General features: G+C 59.8%; 1 protein-coding gene across 2 annotated transcripts in view; it reads left to right on the forward strand.

Annotated features, from left to right (window-relative positions):
- COL5A1 (collagen type V alpha 1 chain) overlaps positions 1–19,638 on the forward strand; it is a 158,797-nt gene that overhangs the window by 40,491 nt on the left and 98,668 nt on the right. For both annotated transcript variants that reach the window (XM_048223084.2, XM_048223085.2), the window contains exons 3-4: positions 2,756–2,969; positions 4,475–4,637. In XM_048223084.2, the coding sequence (XP_048079041.2) occupies positions 2,756–2,969; positions 4,475–4,637 (377 nt within the window). The remainder of the gene's footprint in view (positions 1–2,755; positions 2,970–4,474; positions 4,638–19,638) is intronic.

Below are 19,638 nucleotides of genomic sequence, written 5' to 3' on the forward strand. Positions count from 1 at the left end.
GTGACTGGGTGTTCCTGCATCCACAGAACCAGTGCGGCCACGTCCACGCTGGGCCCGCCGAAGACTTCCAGAGCACAGCAGGCTTCCCCACGATCACCAGCCCCCTCCTCTGTTCTCGTGCTTCAGATTGGGGTCCTCTCTCCACTTTGTGCTCCATCTGGTAACCTCGGGGCCACTGAGACTCCCTTCTCGTTCAGCATCTGAAGCAGGGCTGGGTTGTGACACTGTGCCCCACCCCCTTTGGCCTTAGCCCCAGTTCTTCCCTCCAGGTAGGCCTGGGGCTCCAGATCAGCCCCTGTCCAGCAGACCGTCCCGTTCAGGAGCTGTTGGCTTAGTAGGATTCAGTTTAATAGCAATGCCTTTATTAAGTTCCTACTGTATACCCAAATGGCCCCAGTGCCCTTGGGCCTCAGCGAAGTGAAAAGGAAATGACCTAAGGAAGTAATTGGGCCTCTTGCTGAATGCATTTCTCCCACGTGACTTTGAGAAATCTGGTAGGAAGAATGGGACCCAGACACAGTCCGCCCGACGGCCCAGACAGCGCGGGTCGTGGAGCGTGTCAGTGTCCGGCTCACGTCACGCCTGGAAGAGGCCATCTCTGGAGTGACAGTAAAGCCATTGTTATTTCGCCAGCAGGGAGATTCAGGTCAGACATGACTTATCCTCTCAGGCTCTCTGAGCCGAGCTCTGCTTGCACGGAGGTGTGAACGTTGGGACACAGTGTCCTCACGAGCTGGGGAGACGGGGCTGTGGCCGTTCCCAGGCTGTGATATGCCGGGAAGGGAGCGCTCTTGTTCCCCGTTCTTCTCTGTATGTCAGACGGGATGACGGCTGTATACAGCATGGGGTTGTTTTGGGCTGGGGATGGGGCAGGTGACCCTCGGGATGAGAGCGAGGGACTGTAACTCACCCTGGGTGTGGGCAGTGGCCTCCGAGGTGCCTCAGGTCAAACACCCCCGGGCCCCTTGGTGCCCATTCAGCCCCAGGGACCCAACGGGGCCCCAGGTCCTGCCGTGGGCCTTGCAGCGGGGCTTCTCCTGGCCAGATGCCACTCCTCCGGGTGGTACAGCTGAGGCGGCATCTGTGACTCCCCTCACGTCCCACGTGTGGAGGGACAGCGTGGAGCGAGGGCTCTGTGACTGTGGTGATCTCAGCACAGCTCTTCCCAAAGGCTTCCTGTCCGCGTGGAAGGGCGGCCTGAGGTGGCCTGTCTTGGGACAGGTGGTCGCGCTGCCCAGCGTCGCCCCGCGCTGGGGAACGGGGGCCTTGAGCAGTCCCGCTAGGGGAGGGAGACCCCAGCCTGACCCCTGGGGCCGGGGGCCTCGGGCCTCACTCTCCCCATGGGCACCTTAGCTGGGGCTTTGGGGCCCGTGGGACGGACTTCTCAGCTGCCCTCTGTCTCCGCCTTGGGACCTCACACGAGTCTCTGAGCTGGCCTTTGGGGGCCAGTTGTTTTCCCTGATGGAAGCAGCCGTGGCCTCTCTTGCCCTTGGCTCGCCCTGGCAACATCTCCCCCCCAGGTCCTGCAGGGGGTCACAGAAACCACAGCAGGGGCTCCCTCCTGCTCCCTGGGAGTCTTAGGACGCCCTGGGCCTGGTGCCCTGGAGGTCCCTTGTCCCCAGCATGGCACCCTGCGGCTCTCTGCTCCCTACAGCAGAAGCAGAGGCCAGGAGCATGCGTCAGCAGAGGGCGCCCACGGATAGCGTCTCTGCTGGGAGCTGCACTAGCCCCAGCTCTGTAGCCCCACAGGCCTTGGGGCCAGCTGCTTGACCTTGTTACTGTTCTAAGAAACGGTGGGTCTGATAACAGGGTCGCTCCTTATCCAGGCCCATAAGCCAGGTTCACAGCCGCTCTTCCCTGAGGCTGCTCGTGCCGACGCCTCTCCAGGCTCCACTCCTGCCCGGTTCTGCAGAGCGTTTCCAGGTGGCTTCCCTTGCAGGGACCAGGCATGCTCCCCACCGTGCTCCAGGCCCTTGGCAGAGCTGCTGCCTCCACCAGCAGGATGGTTGGCGGGGGGGGGGGGGCGGCGCGGGGATTTCCTGCCGCCGCCCCAGGAAGGGCGCGTGCGTGTGGGGAGATCTGGAGCATGCAGAGTGGGCCGCGCTCACACTTGGGCTGGCGCAGGCCTGGCCGTTACTGACCTCATGTTGTTTCTGTCCTGAGTTGTAAAGAGCATTCCCTACCATTAATGCATGGGGTTTGTTTTTTATTTCCTTTTTAAAATTTGGGTTGAAGTCTTTCGATTTCTTCCTATTTATCTTGTTTTGCGTATTAGCCAGGAGATGTGGTCCCTGCCTCGTGCCTTCCTTCTCCCTGCTCTCTCTCCCCCTCCCTCCTGAGAGCACTCAGTGAAACGCAATTTCCTGGTTATAGCTTTAGGCAGTGTGGAGAGTACGAAGATGCCTCTGAAACAGCCCCTGCCCAGAAAGAGCTGACATTCTCAGAGGTTCTAGTTAGGATTTACACACAGATGTATTGAGGTATAGGAACCAAGGAAATGACATTGAAGGCTCACTGCCAGAAGAACCAATCAGGTTTGCATTTGAACTGAGCCTCCAGGAGGGTAGGCTTGGTCATATGGTGCTAGGGGAGGGCTGCAGGAACAGTTTGATCAAGGGGCAGATGTGTAGCAGATGGCTATGCACAACCATATGCCTCGAACGTTGCCGGGTCCACGAGCTGGTTTGTCTGCAGAGTGTGGCTGGGTGTAGTTAGGGCTTCCTGACTGCCTTCTTATCTCTGTCTTCTGTTACAGCGTCTTCATTTCCTGAGGATTTCTCCATTCTAACCACTGTGAAAGCCAAGAAGGGCAGCCAGGCCTTCCTGGTCTCCATCTACAACGAGCAGGGCATCCAGCAGATCGGCCTGGAGATGGGCCGCTCTCCGGTCTTCCTCTATGAGGACCACACGGGGAAACCAGGGCCAGAGGATTACCCCCTCTTCAGGGGCATCAACCTGTCTGATGGCAAGTAAGTGCGTCCCGCTCAGCAACCCAGTCCTGCTCCTGCTGGGGAGTCCGGGCAGGCCGCCCAAAGCCTGCTGGCTGGCAGGGGACCTTACGGCAGGATGCACTTGATGGAAAAGCAGGCGATGCCACCACGCACATGGGAGGACCGCAGGCAGAGAGAGGACTGGGCTCGAGTCTGGAGGCCTGGGTCCTGGTCTTGGGTTGTCGTCCGTGTCTTTGGGGGGCCCTTACCTCTCCCTGGGTTTCCACTTCCCCTTCATTTTTTTTTTTTTAAAGATTTTATTTATTCATTCGACAGAGATAGAGACAGCCAGCGAGAGAGGGAACACAAGCAGGGGGAGTGGGAGAGGAAGAAGCAGGCTCATAGCGGAGGAGCCTGATGTGGGGCTCAATCCCACAACTCCGGGATCATGCCCTGAGCCGAAGGCAGACGCCTAACCACTGTGCCACCCAGGCGCCCCTCTACTTCCCCTTCAAATGCACTAAAGTATCTCAAATGCTAGGCTCCTAGTCTCGAAGGGACAGCAAAGATTGTGCAGTTATACCCAACTCCTTCCAGAAAGGATGTACGAGAGCTTCTATTTTTTTATTTTTGTTTTTTAATTTAAATTCAATTAATTAATATATAGTGTATTATGAGTTCCAGAGGTAGAGGTCAGTGATTCGTCAGTTGTATTTAACACCCAGTGCTCATTCCATCACATGCCGTCCTTAACGCCTGTCACCCAGTTACCCCGCCCCTCCCACCTCCTCTCCAGCCACCCTGCTTGTTTCCCATGGTTAACAGTCTCTTATGGTTTGTCTCCCTCTCTGATTTCATCTTTAATTTTCCCTCCCTTCCTTTATGATCCTCTGTTTTGTTTCTTAAATTCCACATAAGAGTGAGATCCTACGTTATCTGTCTTTCTCTGACTGACTTTTTCGCTCAGCGTAATACCCTCTAGTTCCATCCACGTCATTGCACATGGCAAGGTTTCATCCTTTCTGATGGCTGAGTAGTATTCCATTGTGTAAATACACTACATCTTCTTTAAAGGATTACGAGATCCTTAAGGATACGGACACGCTGGATGTGGGAGCGAATGATTTAAAGAAAAAAAAAGACGAGTCTTTCCAGAATTCTCTCCTGGGGGCATACCTAAACCCTGGTAGTTTGAAAGTCAGCTCTTCCGCGGCTAATGCGTCCGAGGCCGTGTGCCTGATCTTGGAACCCCGTCGGGATGTGGTTCCTGTGTTTCTCACTGAGAGCCTCACATCGGTCCCTCCCACCACCTCCCAGCAAAGCCCGGCTTCTCCGGCAGCCTGCAGCTTGCCGCGGGCTTCAGGTTCACACGAGGCAGGACTGTGGCGTCTGCCTGCCCTTGGGCAACCCGGTCTGATGGCAGAGGCTGGGCTCGGAGCTGCCCAGCCCCACCGCGCCCGTGCAGGACACAGTAGTTTGTGGCAGGTCCCCTGTGTTGCTCTGTGACACAAGCCCCCACACCCGCCCGGGCTGTTTCTTTGCAGGTGGCATAGGATCGCTCTCAGTATCCGCAAGAAGAATGTCACCTTGGTCCTGGATTGTAAAAAGAAGACCACCAAACACCTAGACCGCAGTGACCACCCCGTGATAGATGTCAATGGCATCATCGTGTTTGGCACCCGGATCCTGGATGAGGAAGTGTTTGAGGTAAGGGCGGGAGCAGCTGTCCCACAGCCACCTGGGACCAGTGCTGGCGAGTGGTCACTCCTGGATTCGGCCGCTATGGCTGCTGTTGGCAGCCTGTATCCTCCTTGGGGACAGCTGGCACTCTGACATGGCCGTGGTTGCTGTTGGCTGAGGCCTCTGCTGCTGTTCCGAGGGCTGTTTGTGGCCTGTGGGAATGAAGAGGCTATGTGAGGACAGCCATGTCCACCCTTGTCCAGGGGGCCCAGGGACAAACTTGGGAGGGGCACCAGCTTTGGTGGGTGTGGCCCAGGGTTTGTGGACACACGTGGACTCCTGCTGTCTGGTATCTGAGGGTTGTCTTGGGAGGGGAGCAGCTGTGGCTGGGGGGACTGTCGGTCAGCGCCCAGCCGGGCGTGGGAGCTGTGGGAAGGCACGCGCTGCCACCCTTTGGAAGTGCTGGCCCTTGGTGGTGCCTGCCTGCAGCCTGGAGCCCGGCTTCCCGGGGAGATGCCTCAGGGACGGGAAGGGGGCTGAGCAGAGGGGGCCCTGGGAGCCCCCACTTCAACCTGTAAGAGTCCTGCATTTCTCTCCTTTGAAGACTGGGGTTCAGCGTGAGACGGCGTTAGAGAGCGCCATCCTGCCAGAAGCAGGTCACCTCTGCAGGGGACCAGCGGTTTCCAGATGCCCCCGGGGAGCACGCTGGCATCTCCTGGAGACCCTTAAATGTTCAGATGCTTAGGCTTGGCCTCCTGAGCTGCTGGGGCCCCAGGCCTGTGGCAGGGCCCTGGGGTCTGCATTCTAGAAGGCACTTCAGGTGACAATGGTGGCCCCTCTGGCTTGGGCGAGGCGACAGCCAGGGCCCCTCCGCTGGACTTCTTTCTTTTACACATTCGGGCTTTGTGGAAGGAGATTTGGCTGCCCCCAGGGCTCCATGGCTGAAGCGTGTTTGGAAACCACCATGCTGGATGGTCTGAGGGCTCTCCCAGCTCCGGGATTTCATCCTTGGGGGAGCGTTTCTGCTCAAAATTCCCGGGACTGCGCACGTACTTGGCCATGTTTGAGAGGAACGCTCCATGCCCTCCAGCCCTGTGCTCACACCTGAGGTGGGGTCTCCGGGCCCGTGCCTCTGCTCGGTGAACCGGAGACCCCCAGGCTGGTTGGGTGTTGGCTGGATGCCAGCTCTTGGCGGGGGCCCCGGAGGGAGAGAATGCATGCTTGTTAGCCCCATTCTGTTCTACAGGTAGTGAAGTGTCTGCAGATTCCAGGGCTGGCCGGTGGGGAGGGTCTGCCGCTGGGCAGGTGAAGAGTGACTTTCCCGGTCTCATCTTTCTGCAAAGTCATAATGGGGCGTGTGGCATGACTGCAGAACCTGTCAGGAGGGCGGCTGGCCCGGGGCAGGCCCTTTCCTCTCTTGCGTGCTGGATTTGTGGCTCGGGCAAGTTGCTCTGCCGTGATAGCCTCAGCCTCCGCGTCTGTGCAGTGGGGTCATGAATGTGGTACTTCCTGGGGCTCGTGGCACACGGCGCTGCTCAGAGTAGGTGCTCGACCAGTGTTAGCGGCTCGGTTTTGATTTGAGTTCCGCGTCAAGGCAGGTGGAGAGGTGGGACGACGGACAAGCAAGGCCCAGAACAGCCACGTCTACGTGGAAATAGGGTGGGAGGGCCGCTAAGAGAGGGCTGGGGAGTCAGTGTGTGAAGGTGGGTCCGTGGCCCTCCTGGCGCGTCCCGGGACAGCAGGGCCAGGTGGAGCCTGGAACCCTCGGTGCTGCTGAACTTGCCGAGTCTGGAGACACAGCCTGTGGCCACTTTTCTGACCCGACTTGCCCAGAGACCTGGGGTGAATTGCAGGACGGCCGGGGCTGTCAGCCAGGCCGGGGTGGCTGGGGGGCTCTCCTGGGGAGCTGGTGTCGGAGGCGCGGGGGTCACACAGACTGGGATTGAGTTGTCGCTGGTCCAGAGCCTCGCTGGTGGCAGGGTCCAGGTAAAGCCGGGGACGTTGCTGGGCTTTGGGACTCTGATTTGTCGAACGTGGGGAGTAGTCATGGCACCTCAAGGGGTCAGGGGGCTCACCTGGGCTCAGCCACGAAGCACTGGGCGTGGGTGCCTGCTCGTGCCGGGGAGCCGGGGTCGCTCGGGCACTGCCCATCTTCCTGCTGGTTGACGTTCCGGACCGGGGGCGGGAAGGTGTGCTGAGGCCAGGCGGCGGCTTCGCGGGTTTGAATTCACCTACCGCGCAGTAGCTCTTCTGTGCTGGCTAAGAACCTGCGTCATTCCTCGAGCCTCGTGTGTGCCCACCGCGTGCCTGGCATTGTAAAGAGGCAGAACAAGCTTTCCCTATCTTTAAAAAAAACGAGGGCCCTAAAGCAAATCCCGCGTCCTTGATACTCTGGCTGAGCCCGAGGAGTTGTTTCCCAGGAGCACAAAATACTCAGACTGCACGGCTGTAGGGAAGCCCCGGGAGAGGTCAGGGCCCGAATGCCGCTGCGAGATGCTGGCTGGGCTGCCTGGCTGGTCCGCGACTCGGGGTCCCCGTCGGCAGCGTGGGACAGCGGCCCCGCCAGGCCCGTGTGTGTGTGTGTGTGTGTGTGTGTGTGTGTGTGTGTGTGGCTGCTCAGGCCTCCTGGTGCGGCTGGGGGCAGGCTGGCGTTGGATCGCACTGGCGGGTCAGGAATGTGCTTGGATCGGCGGGCCGCCGCCTTCCGCCAGGAACGGGAGGTTTTGTGGCCCGCGAGGTGTTCCTGTTCTGCGGGAGGTGTTTTCCCAGGCGCGGACTTTCCTGGCTGCCAGACTTGCTCACGTTGGAAAATGTGACCTGACTCTCACAGCAGAGACCAGTGGGACACGGTGGTGCCTTCCCTGGCCCCACAGCGTTCTGTCTGCCTTTTCTCTTTCACGGGGCAGTGACGGAGCTGGGCGCGTTGGCCTTCAATGCCCAGCCACCCCGGGTCTCACGGCAAGAGAGGACGGGTCTTCGTTTCTTTTGAAACAGAAGTGACTTAACTCTTTTACTTTCCACCAGATTCCAAATGATGGCACTACCCATGGCAACCACTTGGCTTCTCTTAGACGCTCTTCAAATCAGGGAGGGGGGCGGCCCTGTTGAAAACGATTTCTCCAGCAGCCACGTTCTTCCCCTGGAAGGATGTCTTCCCCTCATTAAAAGCCACTTTTTCCCACAGCTCTGCCATGGCCTGGGTGAGCTGGAAGGATTCAGGGTGCTTTTGGGGGGGTGCCCATCACCATGGGCACACACACTGAGAACCGTCCCGTGTGCTGCCTCTAGACAGAGGCTTACTGAGAGCCTGTTGGGGCACTGGGGTTTTTCCTGGGGTGTACATGGCCCCGCAGAGGCCCCCTTGTCCAAAGTGAAGTGCCGTCCAGGGTGAGAGCCTGCATAGGGACACGGAGCTGTGGTGAACCCGTCCTCCCAGGCGCAGACCCTGGGCCGGGCTGTGCAGGTCGGCAGCCCCCGGTCTCCCAGTCCCGGTGTGAGCCCGTGATGGGTCTGCCCTGCTGGACGGGGGATGGGACTGTCCAGTCCCTTCTAAAGCCACCCCGGGAGCAAGGTCCATGCAAAGCTCCCACGGGTCTTGGGCCTCATCCACTTTCTTCCTAGCTGATAACCAGCAGCCCATTGCTAAACCTCTCCCAGTCCAATGTCCTCATCTGGAAAATGGGCAGAGGAGGCCGACACAGTGGAAGGAATCTGGGTAAAATGCCCGCATCCCCCAGCCCACAGCGAACCACACTGCCCCAGACCCTTGGCGGTCATAGCCAAGGCCGTCCTGAGGCCCTCTGGCCCTTTGTCCACGTTCACCTGGCAGGCACATCACCAATGTTGGTGACTGAGGGGTGCCATGTGGCAGCTCGGGGTCACCAGCTGTCTCTCCTCTCCACTTCTCCAGACTCACCTTGCAAGTTCAGTGCTAGGACTCCTGCCTTAGAGACAAGGGCCTCAAGCGGGGCAGGCAGGGGGCCGTCTGGAGGGCTGGCCGAGGGCACTCACACCTGAGCTGGGATTAGGCTCCCAGGACCTGCCCCAGCCTGGGCCCGCACATTGCCATCCAGACCCCAGGGGTTTGCCTGGGGAGCCACTGTCCTCACCTCCCCTGGGCAGGGCCCGCTGGGCAGGTGTGAGCTGGAGGGGCTCAGGCTGGCTGGCGCCACGGCCTTGCCGCCTACCCTGTAGATCCCTGCCTGCGGGTTCTGAGGCAGAGAGCACGCTCTGCAGGGCTGCTCTGGGGAGCTGTGTGTTCCATGTCCTGTTCCTTCCCCTGGGATGTGCCTGTGTCCTGGGGTCCCGGGTGGAGTGGGTGCCCCGCAGGCTGAGGGCCTGTGAGGGGAGGAGGGGAGCTGTTCTTCAAAAGAGGGGTCCTGTGGGCTTCCCCATGCAGGAAAAAGTCTTGTTTTCATCCAGGGCTTAGGAACGAGCTTTGTGTTTTTGGAAACACAGACAAGAGTGCCAGGGAAAGCGAATATGTCTGGCAGGAGTCGGGAAGTGGTTGTTTTCCTTCCGTGGTAGAGCTGGGTGGGAGGCCAGCCAGGGTCAGCACTGGCCAGCAGGGCCTGAGACAGTACCTGCCAAGTGCTCTGCCCTCCCCTCAACTCGCCACTCCCGGGACGCTGGACCAGAGAGGCTGAAGAATCTGCAGAAGGTCGCCCAGCGAAGCTACAGGGGAGCAGGGTGGGTCCCCAGACCTGTTGTTGCCGAGAGCCTGAGAGTCCTGCTTGGACGTCACGTCGCGTGGCGGGCGCCGCTCTCCCAGCAGCCCGTGCATCTCTCTGTCCACCTGACCAGTGAAGCCGGGACTCAGAAACTGGGTCACGACCTTCCCCAGCCAGGGCGAATCCCCAGTGGTCCCAACGATGTCAGTGGGTGCTTGTTCCTGTGGCCCCGCACGGGCCCCCAGGACATCAGAGTGCCCTGACCTGTGGGGTTGGTGAAGCCGCAGAACCTTCCAGGAGGAGCCAACACCAGCTGTTTGCAGGCTCACTGGCAGCCAGAGCCGGCCTTCCCTCCCCGGCCTGCTGAGCACGCTTCTCCGCCCCGGCTCAGAAACACTGGCTGGTTGGGGGACCTGCATCCCCCCCTCCCCCCCTCAGCTCATTGATGTTCCAGATGGAGGGGTCTGGAGGGCGGGGCTGGGCTCGTGGTGGGGGAGGGCCTCTGCAGTGGGAGGACCCTCCTCTCCTGTGAGCCGGGAACAGAGGGAGGCCCACCCCAGGGGACAGGGCGCCAGGGAGTTCTGGGCCAGGTGCCAAGCCTGCTTCTAAGCTGTCGGATGTTTCAAGGGGCAACAAGACCAAACAGACTGTAAACTGGGGCTTTCTCTGCAAACCCCCGGGTGCCAGCGGGAGGAAGATGGCATCACACCCGAGTGACGGTCCTCCCGTCTGTCCACCCGCCTTTCATTTGGACGGACAAGGGGTTTACCTCATCCCTGATTCCCGTTTTCCAGAGGCCTGGCTTTTCCACTGACATGTTCTTTCCTGGAATGCAGCTTCCCTGGGGCAGGAGCAGGCCTGTGCCGGGCTGGACTTTCTCGGCCATCCACGAGGCGGCCTGGGGCCCTGCCGGGGAGCGCAGAGCCACTGTCCCTCCACGTGCACGGTTGCCGGCATCGGCATCTCGAGGGCGAGAGAGTGGTGGGCTTGGCGTCGGAGGCCTGGGTCTACGTCCCGGGTTTCACCGCCCAGGCTGTGACCTCTGAGCTCCCAGGCCCCTCCAGGGGGACGCGCCCTGCCACAGGGATGCACGTGGGGGACGCAGGACCAGCAGAGCACGTGGGCCGTGACCGGGGAGCTGCAGGACTGGTACCCCCATGGCCTGTGACAATGGGGACTGTTCGCTGGAGGGTCCGTTCTCTCTGGGGCCGGGAAGCAGCACTTCTGTTCACTCTGTTTCTGTCAGCATCCCTGCGGTGTTGTCATGTTGACCCAAATTTCTCCGTGGAGAGGAACTGCAGGCATGTTCTAGACTGTGCTTCTCCCATCCTTGGAAGGTGGTGCATCTGTGGGGCTGGTGGGGCCAAAGCTGAGCTCGCGTTCAGACGCCAGGCGGATACGACGCGGAGAATCCGCCGTGGCTCGAGGCTCAGAGGTGCTGCTGGTAAATCCCCCGTGCCCCCCGCATCCACGGTGTTCAGAGGCCCGTGTCCCCCCACCCCCGCCCCGGCCAGGGGTGTTTCTCTAGTTGGTGTTGCCAGTTAGACCCACGCTGGGGACAGGAGGAGCCAGCCCCTGTAGCCGGACCCGGTGGGGGTCGTGGCTCCGTCAGGAGTACCCGCCAGCGCCTTCCGTTGTGCCGTTGCAGGACGGGTGTCGCGGTTCCGGCCCGCACCGTACACAGTCCTCCTGCTGTCTGTGCATAGAGCCTGAGCCGCACGACAGTGCAGGCCATTCTGAGCAGGGGGCTCACATCCCTGCCCCATCCAGGCTGGCTGGCCCCGTGTGCAGGCCCACTGAGTCCCAGGGCCTCCCAGGCATGCAGAGCGCACAGGAGGGACCCCTGCTCTAGGCCCATGTACCCTGACTTTAGATGGGGTTGTGGAAGCTCCCGGGGCTAAGTCACGGGCCCGAGGTCTGGCCCTGGGGGAGAGGGCGGGCAGCTCAAACCCAGGCTCTCTGACCACAGAGGGCATGTCCTGGGTGGGGTCTGCAGCAGGCGGAGTGCACCTGAAGGGCCTGGGCCGTCCGGCTCTGTCCCAAGACCCACGGGACCCTGCCCCTCCTCAGTGCTCATCCGAGCTTTCCCTAGGAGCACCTCCCTGTCTTCTGCCGCTGTGTGAGGCCCAGCCCCGCGCCCACCGAGGCAGTTCTCAGGCAGACCCCAAGGGATGCAGCGGGACAGCAGTGAGCAAGGTTAGAGCCTCTTAAGCAGGTCTTCGGCTCTGCCCACTTCCCAGGGACCTTCCCTGATTCCTGGGAAGGGCAGGGTTGTTGGAGTCCCCACGAGTCACCACAGTTTGGTGGCTCAGAAAGATAGAAATTGATTCTCTCCCTGTTCTGGAGGCCAGAAGTCTGACATGAAGGTGTCAGGAGGGCCGAGCTCCCTCCTGAGGACCTTGGCTGGGGGTCCTTCCTGCCTCCCCCAGCTCCTGGTGGCCCCGGGGTTCCTTGGCTTCAGGCCGTGTCCTCACTGGCTCTGCTCCCATCTGCACGCGGCTTCTCCTCTTCTCGTTTGTCTGTCCCTTGTCTTTCTTCTGCAGATGCTTATCATGGGATTTAGGGCCACCCTAATCCAGGATGGTCCCATCTCAAGACCCTTAACTTCCTTACATCTGCAAAGAGCACATTTTCAGATAAGGTCCCATTCCCAGAGTCTGGGCGGTAGGACTTAGAGCTATCTTTTGGGGTCGCTGTTAACTCGCTACCCAGACTGGTATGGAAGGGGGTTCACCCATTAATTCCTGTAGGGCATGGTGCTTAATGAAGAGCTCGTCTCTGGGCGTGAGTATTTGGTTGGTTTCATAGCGAGGCTTTCTTGGGCTGGCCGAGGAGGCAGGATGGTTAGCTCTGTCCCGGCTGGAGGGGGTGGTCACGGGCAGCCCCGTGTGTGGCTGCTGGCTTGGATGGGCGATGGCCTGGCCAATGAGGACAGTGTGCAGAGCGTTTGAGGTGTATTTTTGTCTCTAGCTCAGGTCCAGGAAGGGCAGGGCAGTGGGCAAGCCTGGGCCCGGACTTCTGCCTGGTGTGAGTGGCCAGCAGCCCGCGGGCTGGGAGCCAGTGTCCAGCTGGACGCCGGGCGGGAGGGCTGCCTCGCAGAGGCCGGCTGGAGTGGGTGGCCGTGGGTCTCATGTTGATGCCCACGCCGAGGGACTTTCATCTGGGGTTGTTCTTGACTGGGAAGGGTGTTTGGGGTGGGGACCGAGCTCTGAGGACGTGCCCCTGGAGCTGGCCTGGGTTGCGCTGGGCACTCATCATCCCTGTTGAGCCAAGCAGCTGGGCTATAGCCTCTACCCAGGGCTGGGGTGGGGTGGTGGCCAGGAGGGGTCGGGGAGACCCACAGAGTCAGGCAGGCCCTGCTTCTGCCTACGTGTTGCGGGACCTGGCAGTTCCTGCTTCCTGGCCTGAGAGGGCTTCAGGTTTGTTCCGTGGAAACTCTGAGCAGCAGGACCCTGTTCCGGCCCAGTGGGCTGATGCAGGACTTGAAGCGCAGCCTCGTGCAGTGACTTTCTGATGTGCGGGTCCCTGGGGAGGATTGGCACTGGGGTTCCAGCGAGGGCATGTCATTTCGAGGTCACCTGCAGGGCTGCGGCAGGTACAGACTGGGGGGGGAGGATCGGTGGCTTTCCTGCGGGGGGCAGGACATGTGGCCCATGCTTCTAGATGCAGAGTCCTATGGTCCAGCGTGCAGGGAGCTGCCTGCGTGGGTGACCACGGAGGGCAGGGGGCCCTGCTGTGTGTGTCGGGGGGGTACTTTTTCTTTTCCTCTGCCTGCTGTCAGGGGGCTTGGGGAAGGGTCAGCCTCGCCCTGGCCTCCTCTTGCCATTCGCACGGGTTGGGGCTAGCCTGGGACTCCATCTGCTCGTGTAGGAGATGGGGCTGCCAGGCTTGTGAGTGTCGGGGGAGGGGGCCTGACGACGCTCCCAGCGCCGGGAGTCCCTCCTCATCCAGTGTGCTTCTGAGGGCTGTGAGTTGTCAGACTCTCCGGACCCCGCTGGGGGAGGGGAGCTGTGCATGTCATGGTTGTAGTGATGACAAGGATTATTACTGTCGTTGCGTCCGTGTGTTGCAGACGCGAGAGTCAGAGAGGCAGGTGGGGGAGCTGGCGTCCAGCCCTTACCTGTGGAGTGCCGGTCCACGGGCTGCAGTTGGGGGTGTGGGGTGCGGTGGGACCCCTGAGGGGCGTACTGCATGGATGGCAGAGGGGCTCCCCAGGCTGGCTATGGGCCTTCAGTGTCCATGTAGCTCCAGGGGGTGACATCACCTTGGGATAAGAGCCTCGGATACTGGGGCGTCTGGGTGCGCATTTGTTGGGTGGCCCCTTCCTAAGTGCGTGTCCCCCTGTTGGGGGGCCGCCGGGGCCTCTGACGGTTGTGCAGAGTGTTTGTTGGAGCTCTTCCTCCCTGAGCACGTGGGAAATCCAGCGCAAACTCATTTTCTCGCCGTGTCGCCGCGGGTCTGCTCGGAAGCTCTCAGCACTGGGAAGGCCAGGAGCTGTGAGGTCTGCACTGTGCTTCCTCGGCGTCCCAGGAGCCGGGCACCAGGCCGAGCTCAGAGGCTTGTTCCGAAAACCCAAGGCCCCGGGTGGGGCAGCAGCTGCGCCTCTGAACCCCCTCCCTCCGTTCTGTTTGGAAAAGCGGATAGTAGTAACACCCCTCTTAAGGAGGGCACCTCCGGCCCCAGCTGCCGATAGTCTTACCCTAATAATGGCCCGGACGATTCTGTGTAGCAGCCCGGGACCTGCGTGCTGTGTTGGCTTTCCAGTGCTCACGGGCTGCCTGGAGTCCAGAGAGGTAAAGCCACCTGCCCAGGGTCACACAGCAGGGAAGTGCAGGACCAGACTTTGGACCCAGGTCTGGACCCTGTCCTGGATCAGAAGGACATTCCAGTCTCAGATGAAGGGGTGAGGGGCGTTGGGCCTCTGACGTCAGACTTCCATCCCTCCCTTTAGGTGACTTGCCCTGCAGCCCGAAGAGCGGCTGCCTGCTAATTTGCCTCTTGGCGGTGACCCTCCAACCGGCCCCTGGATTTTTGGCCTTTATGGGCCCCAAGGCCTATGAGTGCCTCACTCAGAGTGACCCTCCTCCTTCCTGCCCTGGCCCCCCCAGGCCCTGGTGCTGTTCACTTTCAACCTGGAGCCACTGCTCTCTGGTCCATGCTGGAAATTCCAGGACTCTCCAGGTGACCTCTGTCCAGCTGTGGCCAGTCCATTAGTCTGTGCCCACAAGCATGCCCTGGAGAAGGGTCTGGGGTGCCCAGCTGGCAGCCGGGCCTCAAGGACACTGGGGTGGCTCTCAGCCCTCCTGGGGGCCTACAAATCCTGGAGGATGTGGTTTCCTCCGGGTACACGCAGCCTTCTCCCGAGCTGGGCCTCGCTTCCTATGGTAATGCTTCTGGGGGGCTGTGTTTGAAGCCACTTCTCGGGAGTTGGGGAGCACAGATTATCCCCGTGAGTTAGCCACACTGACCCAGCCTGTCTCTGTCATGTCTAGTAGTGGGTGTTTGCAGCGGGGTGGCCCAGGGTTGGGGTGTAGCCCAGGACCCTGGCTGAAACATGGGCCTTGTTCAGGACGCCTGGTCCCTGGCACTGCGGCCTGCAGGGAGGGCGGATCACGGCGCAGAGTCTTCTCAGGCGGGGGTGGTGCTGGCAGGGGGCGTGCGGAGCAGCCTGGCCTCCGAACCGCCCCCGACGCTCCCCCTGCACCCCTCCAGCAGGGACGCGCACGTTCTGCATGCAAGTGAGAGCCTTGCGGTGGCTGTGGATGTGCAGGGGACCCCAGCCAGGCCCGACTGCCATGGCTGATGCCGAATTACTCTTGGTTGACAGATAAGACTCGGAAAGGTCTTCCGGGATGAGACCATGCCCTGGAGCCAAGGAAATGAAATTTGGTGGAGATGAATGTGGGTTTTTGCACTTGGGTTCAAAACAACCAGTTGTGCCCGTGTGGACCGGGGAGGGGTGCGGTGGCGAAGCGTTTCGTATGGAGACGATGGAGGGGTCGGTGCATGCCGAGCCCATCAGCGACCGCGGTGCGCTACGGTGCTATGATCATGCGTTCGGGGCAGAGGGCAGGATGATCGCGGGTGTAGACTGTGCCCAGTGGAGATTGAGTTGAAGACCTGGGGTCTGAGCCTAGGACGGGCGAGGTGGGGTGGCCGGGAGCTGGTGCCCAGGGGTGGAGAGTCTCACCCAGGGGGACGGGGATGATGTGGTGGCAGAGTGAGCGCCCCGGAGAGGCTGTGTACGGATGTGAGCCTTTGACATCCGCCCCCTCTGCCAGGGCCCATCTCTCAGGCCAGCCACTCCCCTCCAGCGTGCCTTCCTTGTGCCCTGGCTAGTCACTCGGTCACCGGGGCCGCCTCCTGGGGAAGTATTAAAGCTTGAGACTTGTGGTCAGGGACACCAGTTTCTTCATCTTTGTGTCCACGAGTCTCATGATACGGGCGCTAAGGATGCTGGTTGCATGAGCGACAGAATGACTCACCAGACCTTCCAACAGGGGACATTGGTGAGGCTTTGTCAGGATCGGGGGCTGATGGTGTGGTGGTGGTGAAGGTAGTAGTGGTGGTGGTGTAGTAATGCTGATGGTGGGGGTGGGGGTAGTAATGCTGGGGTTGGTAGTAGTGCTAGTGTTGGTAGTAATGGTGTGGTGGTGGTGGTGGTGGTAGTAATGGTGGTGATGGTAGTAATGGTGGTGGGGTTAGTAATGGTGGTGGTGGTGGTGGTGGTGGTGGTAATGGTGATGGTGGTAGTAATGCTGGTGGTGGTGGTGGTGGTAGTAATGCTGGGGTTGGTAGTAGTGCTAGTGTTGGTAGTGATGGTGTGGTGGTGGTGGTGGTGGTAGTAATGGTGGTGATGGTAGTAATGGTGGTGGGGTTAGTAATGGTGGTGGTGGTGGTGGTGGTGGTGGTAATGGTGATGGTGGTAGTAAGGCTGGTGTTGGTAGTAATGGTGGTGGTGGTGGTAGTTATGGTGGTGGGGTAGTAATGGTGGTGGGTGTAGTAATGGTGGTGGTGGTGTTGGTAGTAATGGTGGTGGGGGTAGTAATGGTGGTGTTGGTAGTTATGGTGGTGGGGTTAGTAATGGTGGTGGTGATGGTGGTGGTGGTGGTAATGGTGGTAGTAAGGCTAGTGTTGGTAGTAATGGTGGTGGTGGTGGTAGTTATGGTGGTGTTGGTAGTAATGGTGGTGGGGGTAGTAATGGTGGTGTTGGTAGTTATGGTGGTGGGGTTAGTAATGGTGGTGGTGGTGGTGGTGGTGGTGGTGGTAATGGTGATGGTGGTAGTAATGCTGGGGTTGGTAGTAATGGTGGTGGTGGTAGTAGTTATGGTGTTGGGGGTAGTAATGGTGGTGGGTGTAGTAATGGTGGTGGTGGTGGTGGTAGTAATGGTGGTGGGGGTAGTAATGCTGGTGTTGGTAGTAATGCTGGTGGTGGTGTTGGTAGTAATGGTGGTGGTGGTCGTAGGGGTAATGTTCGTGCTGGTGTAATAATGGCGGTGGTGGTAGTAATGGTGGTGATGGTAGTAATGCTGGGGTTGGTAGTAATAGTGGTGGTGGTGGTGGTAGTAATGCTGGTGCTGGTAGTAATGCTGGTGGTGGTGTTGGTAGTAATGGTGGTGGTGGTGGTAGTGGTAATGCTTGTGCTGGTGTCATAATAATGGTGGTGGTGGTAGTAATGCTGGTGCTGGTGTGGTAATAATGGTGGTGGTGGTAGTAATACTGGGGGTGGTAGTAATGCTGGTGGTGGTAGTAATGGTGGTGGTGGTGGTAGTAATGCTGGTGCTGGTGTGGTGATAATGGTGGTGGTGGTAATAATGTTGGTGGTGGTAGTAATGCTGGGGTTGGTAGTAATGCTGGGGTTGGTAGTAATACTGGTGGTGGTAGTAATGCTGGGGTGGGCAGTAATGCTGGGGTTAGTAGTAATGGTGGTGGTGGTAGTAATGCTGGTAGTGGTAGTAATGCTGGTGGTGGCAGTAATGGTGGTGGTGGCAGTAATGCTGGTGGTGGCAGTAATTCTGGTGGTGGTAGTAATGCTGGTGGTGGTAGTAATGCTGGGGTGGGCAGTAATGCTGGGGTGGGTAGTAATGCTGGTGGTGGTGGTAGTAATGCTGGTGTGGTGGTAATGCTGGTGGTGGTGGTAATGCTGGTGGTGGTGGTAATCCTGGTGGTGGTGGTAATTCTGGTGGTGATAGTAATGCTCGTGGTGGTAGTAATGCTGGTGGTGGTAGTAATGCTGGTGGTAGTAATGATGGTGTTGGTAGTAATGGTCGTGGTGGTAGTAATGCTGGTGGTAGTAATGATGGTGTTGGTAGTAATGGTCGTGGTGGTAGTAATGCTGGTGGTGGTAGTAATGCTGGTGTGGTAGTAATGCTGGTGGTGGTAATAATCCTGGTGGTGGTAGTAATGGTGGTGGTGGTGATAGTAATGCTGGTGTGGTAGTAATGCTGGTGGTGGTAGTAATGGTGGTGGTGGTAGTAATGCTGGTGGTGGTAATAATCCTGGTGGTGGTAGTAATGGTGGTGGTGGTGATAGTAATGCTGGTGGTGGTAGTAATGCTGGGGTGGGTAGTAATGCTGGTGGTGGTGCTGGTGCTGCTTGGGGTTGGTCATCTACCCAGGCCCCTTGGTGCGAGGCTCATGGAGTGTTCTGCACACACCGTCACACTCCGTCCTCAGGACACTTCCACCAGGCTGGTCTCATCGTCGTCTTTTACAAAGGAGCCAGTGGAGGCCCGGAGAGATGGAGCTGGCGAGGGAAGGACCCAGCGCCCCGGCCGCGGGGGTCAGTGCCCGTGCCTCTGTGCAGCGGTGCCCAGGGTCCTTGCTCCTTCTTCTGAACAGCTTGTCAAAACGTGCACGTCCCTTGTGCTCGGAGATCTCTGGTGTCCCCTGGTCAGTCCAGTGTCCACAGGCTCGCTGCTCTGAAAGTCCTAGGGGAGAAGAATGAGGCAGCTTCACTCACATGCTACCCGGGTGGCAGGTGTGGGCCTTTGTGGCTGGGCTGGTGGCTCAGTGTCTGGAGTGAAGTGTCTGGGGCCGCACTGTTGGCAGGAAAGGGTACGGGACCTGGGCCCTACAGAGAGTCTCAGGGGCTTTTGAGGGGGTGGGCCCAACAGCCTGGCCCCAGCCACTGGCTTTGCTCTCCTGTCCTTCAGTCTGGGGACAAGGTGTCCCCTCTCTGAGTTCACCAAGCTGACCCTTTAGTCATTGCGGCCAGTTTCAGGGTCTGATGAGGCTGGGACTTGATGCCCCGCCCCCTGGCCACCATGCCCCTGTCATGGAGACACGTGTGTGAGCAGAAATGACCCTAGACCCCCTGGGGCAGCACCTGGCTGGTGGCACAGGGGCTAATTGTACCGGGACCAGAGGCGGCCACGGAGTGGGGAAGGTCACAGAGCAGGACGCCTGGCCAAGTGGCCCCTGGGGGGCAGCAGGAGTGGTCTCCCGCCACGTGGAGGTGTGTCTTTAACACTTGCCTAGAGTGCGTTCAGCTCACTTTCAGACTCCACGGGTCCTCCGAAAATCATGGAAAACGTTATTTCAACCTCCTCTGGCCTGGGGCCTTTCTTTTCCATTGTGTGTGAGTCATGGGTGAACAATGTCACACAAGATGCTAGATGGGACTTGTTTGGGTCCCAAGAGCATGAACAGGGAATACGTGTGAAGACTTTGTGTGTGGGGTCTCCAGGGCACTGAGCAGGTGCTGTAGGAGGGCACCCCAGTGTCCCCCGGCCAGTGTGCGTGGGTCACGGGGGCCAGAACCCACCAGGCTCCCCGGGAGGAATGCTTTGCCAGAGTGGACGGTGATGGTTCGTGGCCACGTGCATCCCTGGGGCTGTGTGTGCATTGCTGGCTCTGAGTGACTTGTTGGCCCCCTGGTCACAGAGGCCGGGTGGGTGCCACGCTCCCAGCAGCCCCCCGAGTCTGGTGCTCCTTCCCCTCAGACGAGCAAACTGTGGCTCGGTGCCTCTGGGGCGGGGATGGAAGTCCGGTGTGCTGGCCTCCCTGCTGCCTTCCGTCTCTGTCCCATGAGAGCTGGGCGGGGGCCCCTTCCCACACTGCAGGTGGCTACGCCCCGGCCTGTGGGCACCCGGACTCACAAGGGCAATGCCAGTTTGTGGCCAGAGCCTGCTGGCGGCTGGAAGGGGCAGTGTCGCTCTTGCTTTGGTTCCAGGGACAGCATGCTTGCTGACCACGTGGCCCGCAGTCTTGAACAAGAGGTGTCTGCCTTCTCGAATGACCTGTGTGTCTCCATCTTGGGGCATGAAGTGAGATTTGAGATTAGACGGCAGAACCCACAGGGAAGCTGAGTGTGCGATGGGGTCCCCGCAGGGCCTGTGCGGGTTGGATGAGGGGGGC

Source organism: Ursus arctos, unplaced genomic scaffold (genome assembly GCF_023065955.2).
Source record: "Ursus arctos isolate Adak ecotype North America unplaced genomic scaffold, UrsArc2.0 scaffold_18, whole genome shotgun sequence".
NCBI lineage: Eukaryota > Metazoa > Chordata > Mammalia > Carnivora > Ursidae > Ursus > Ursus arctos.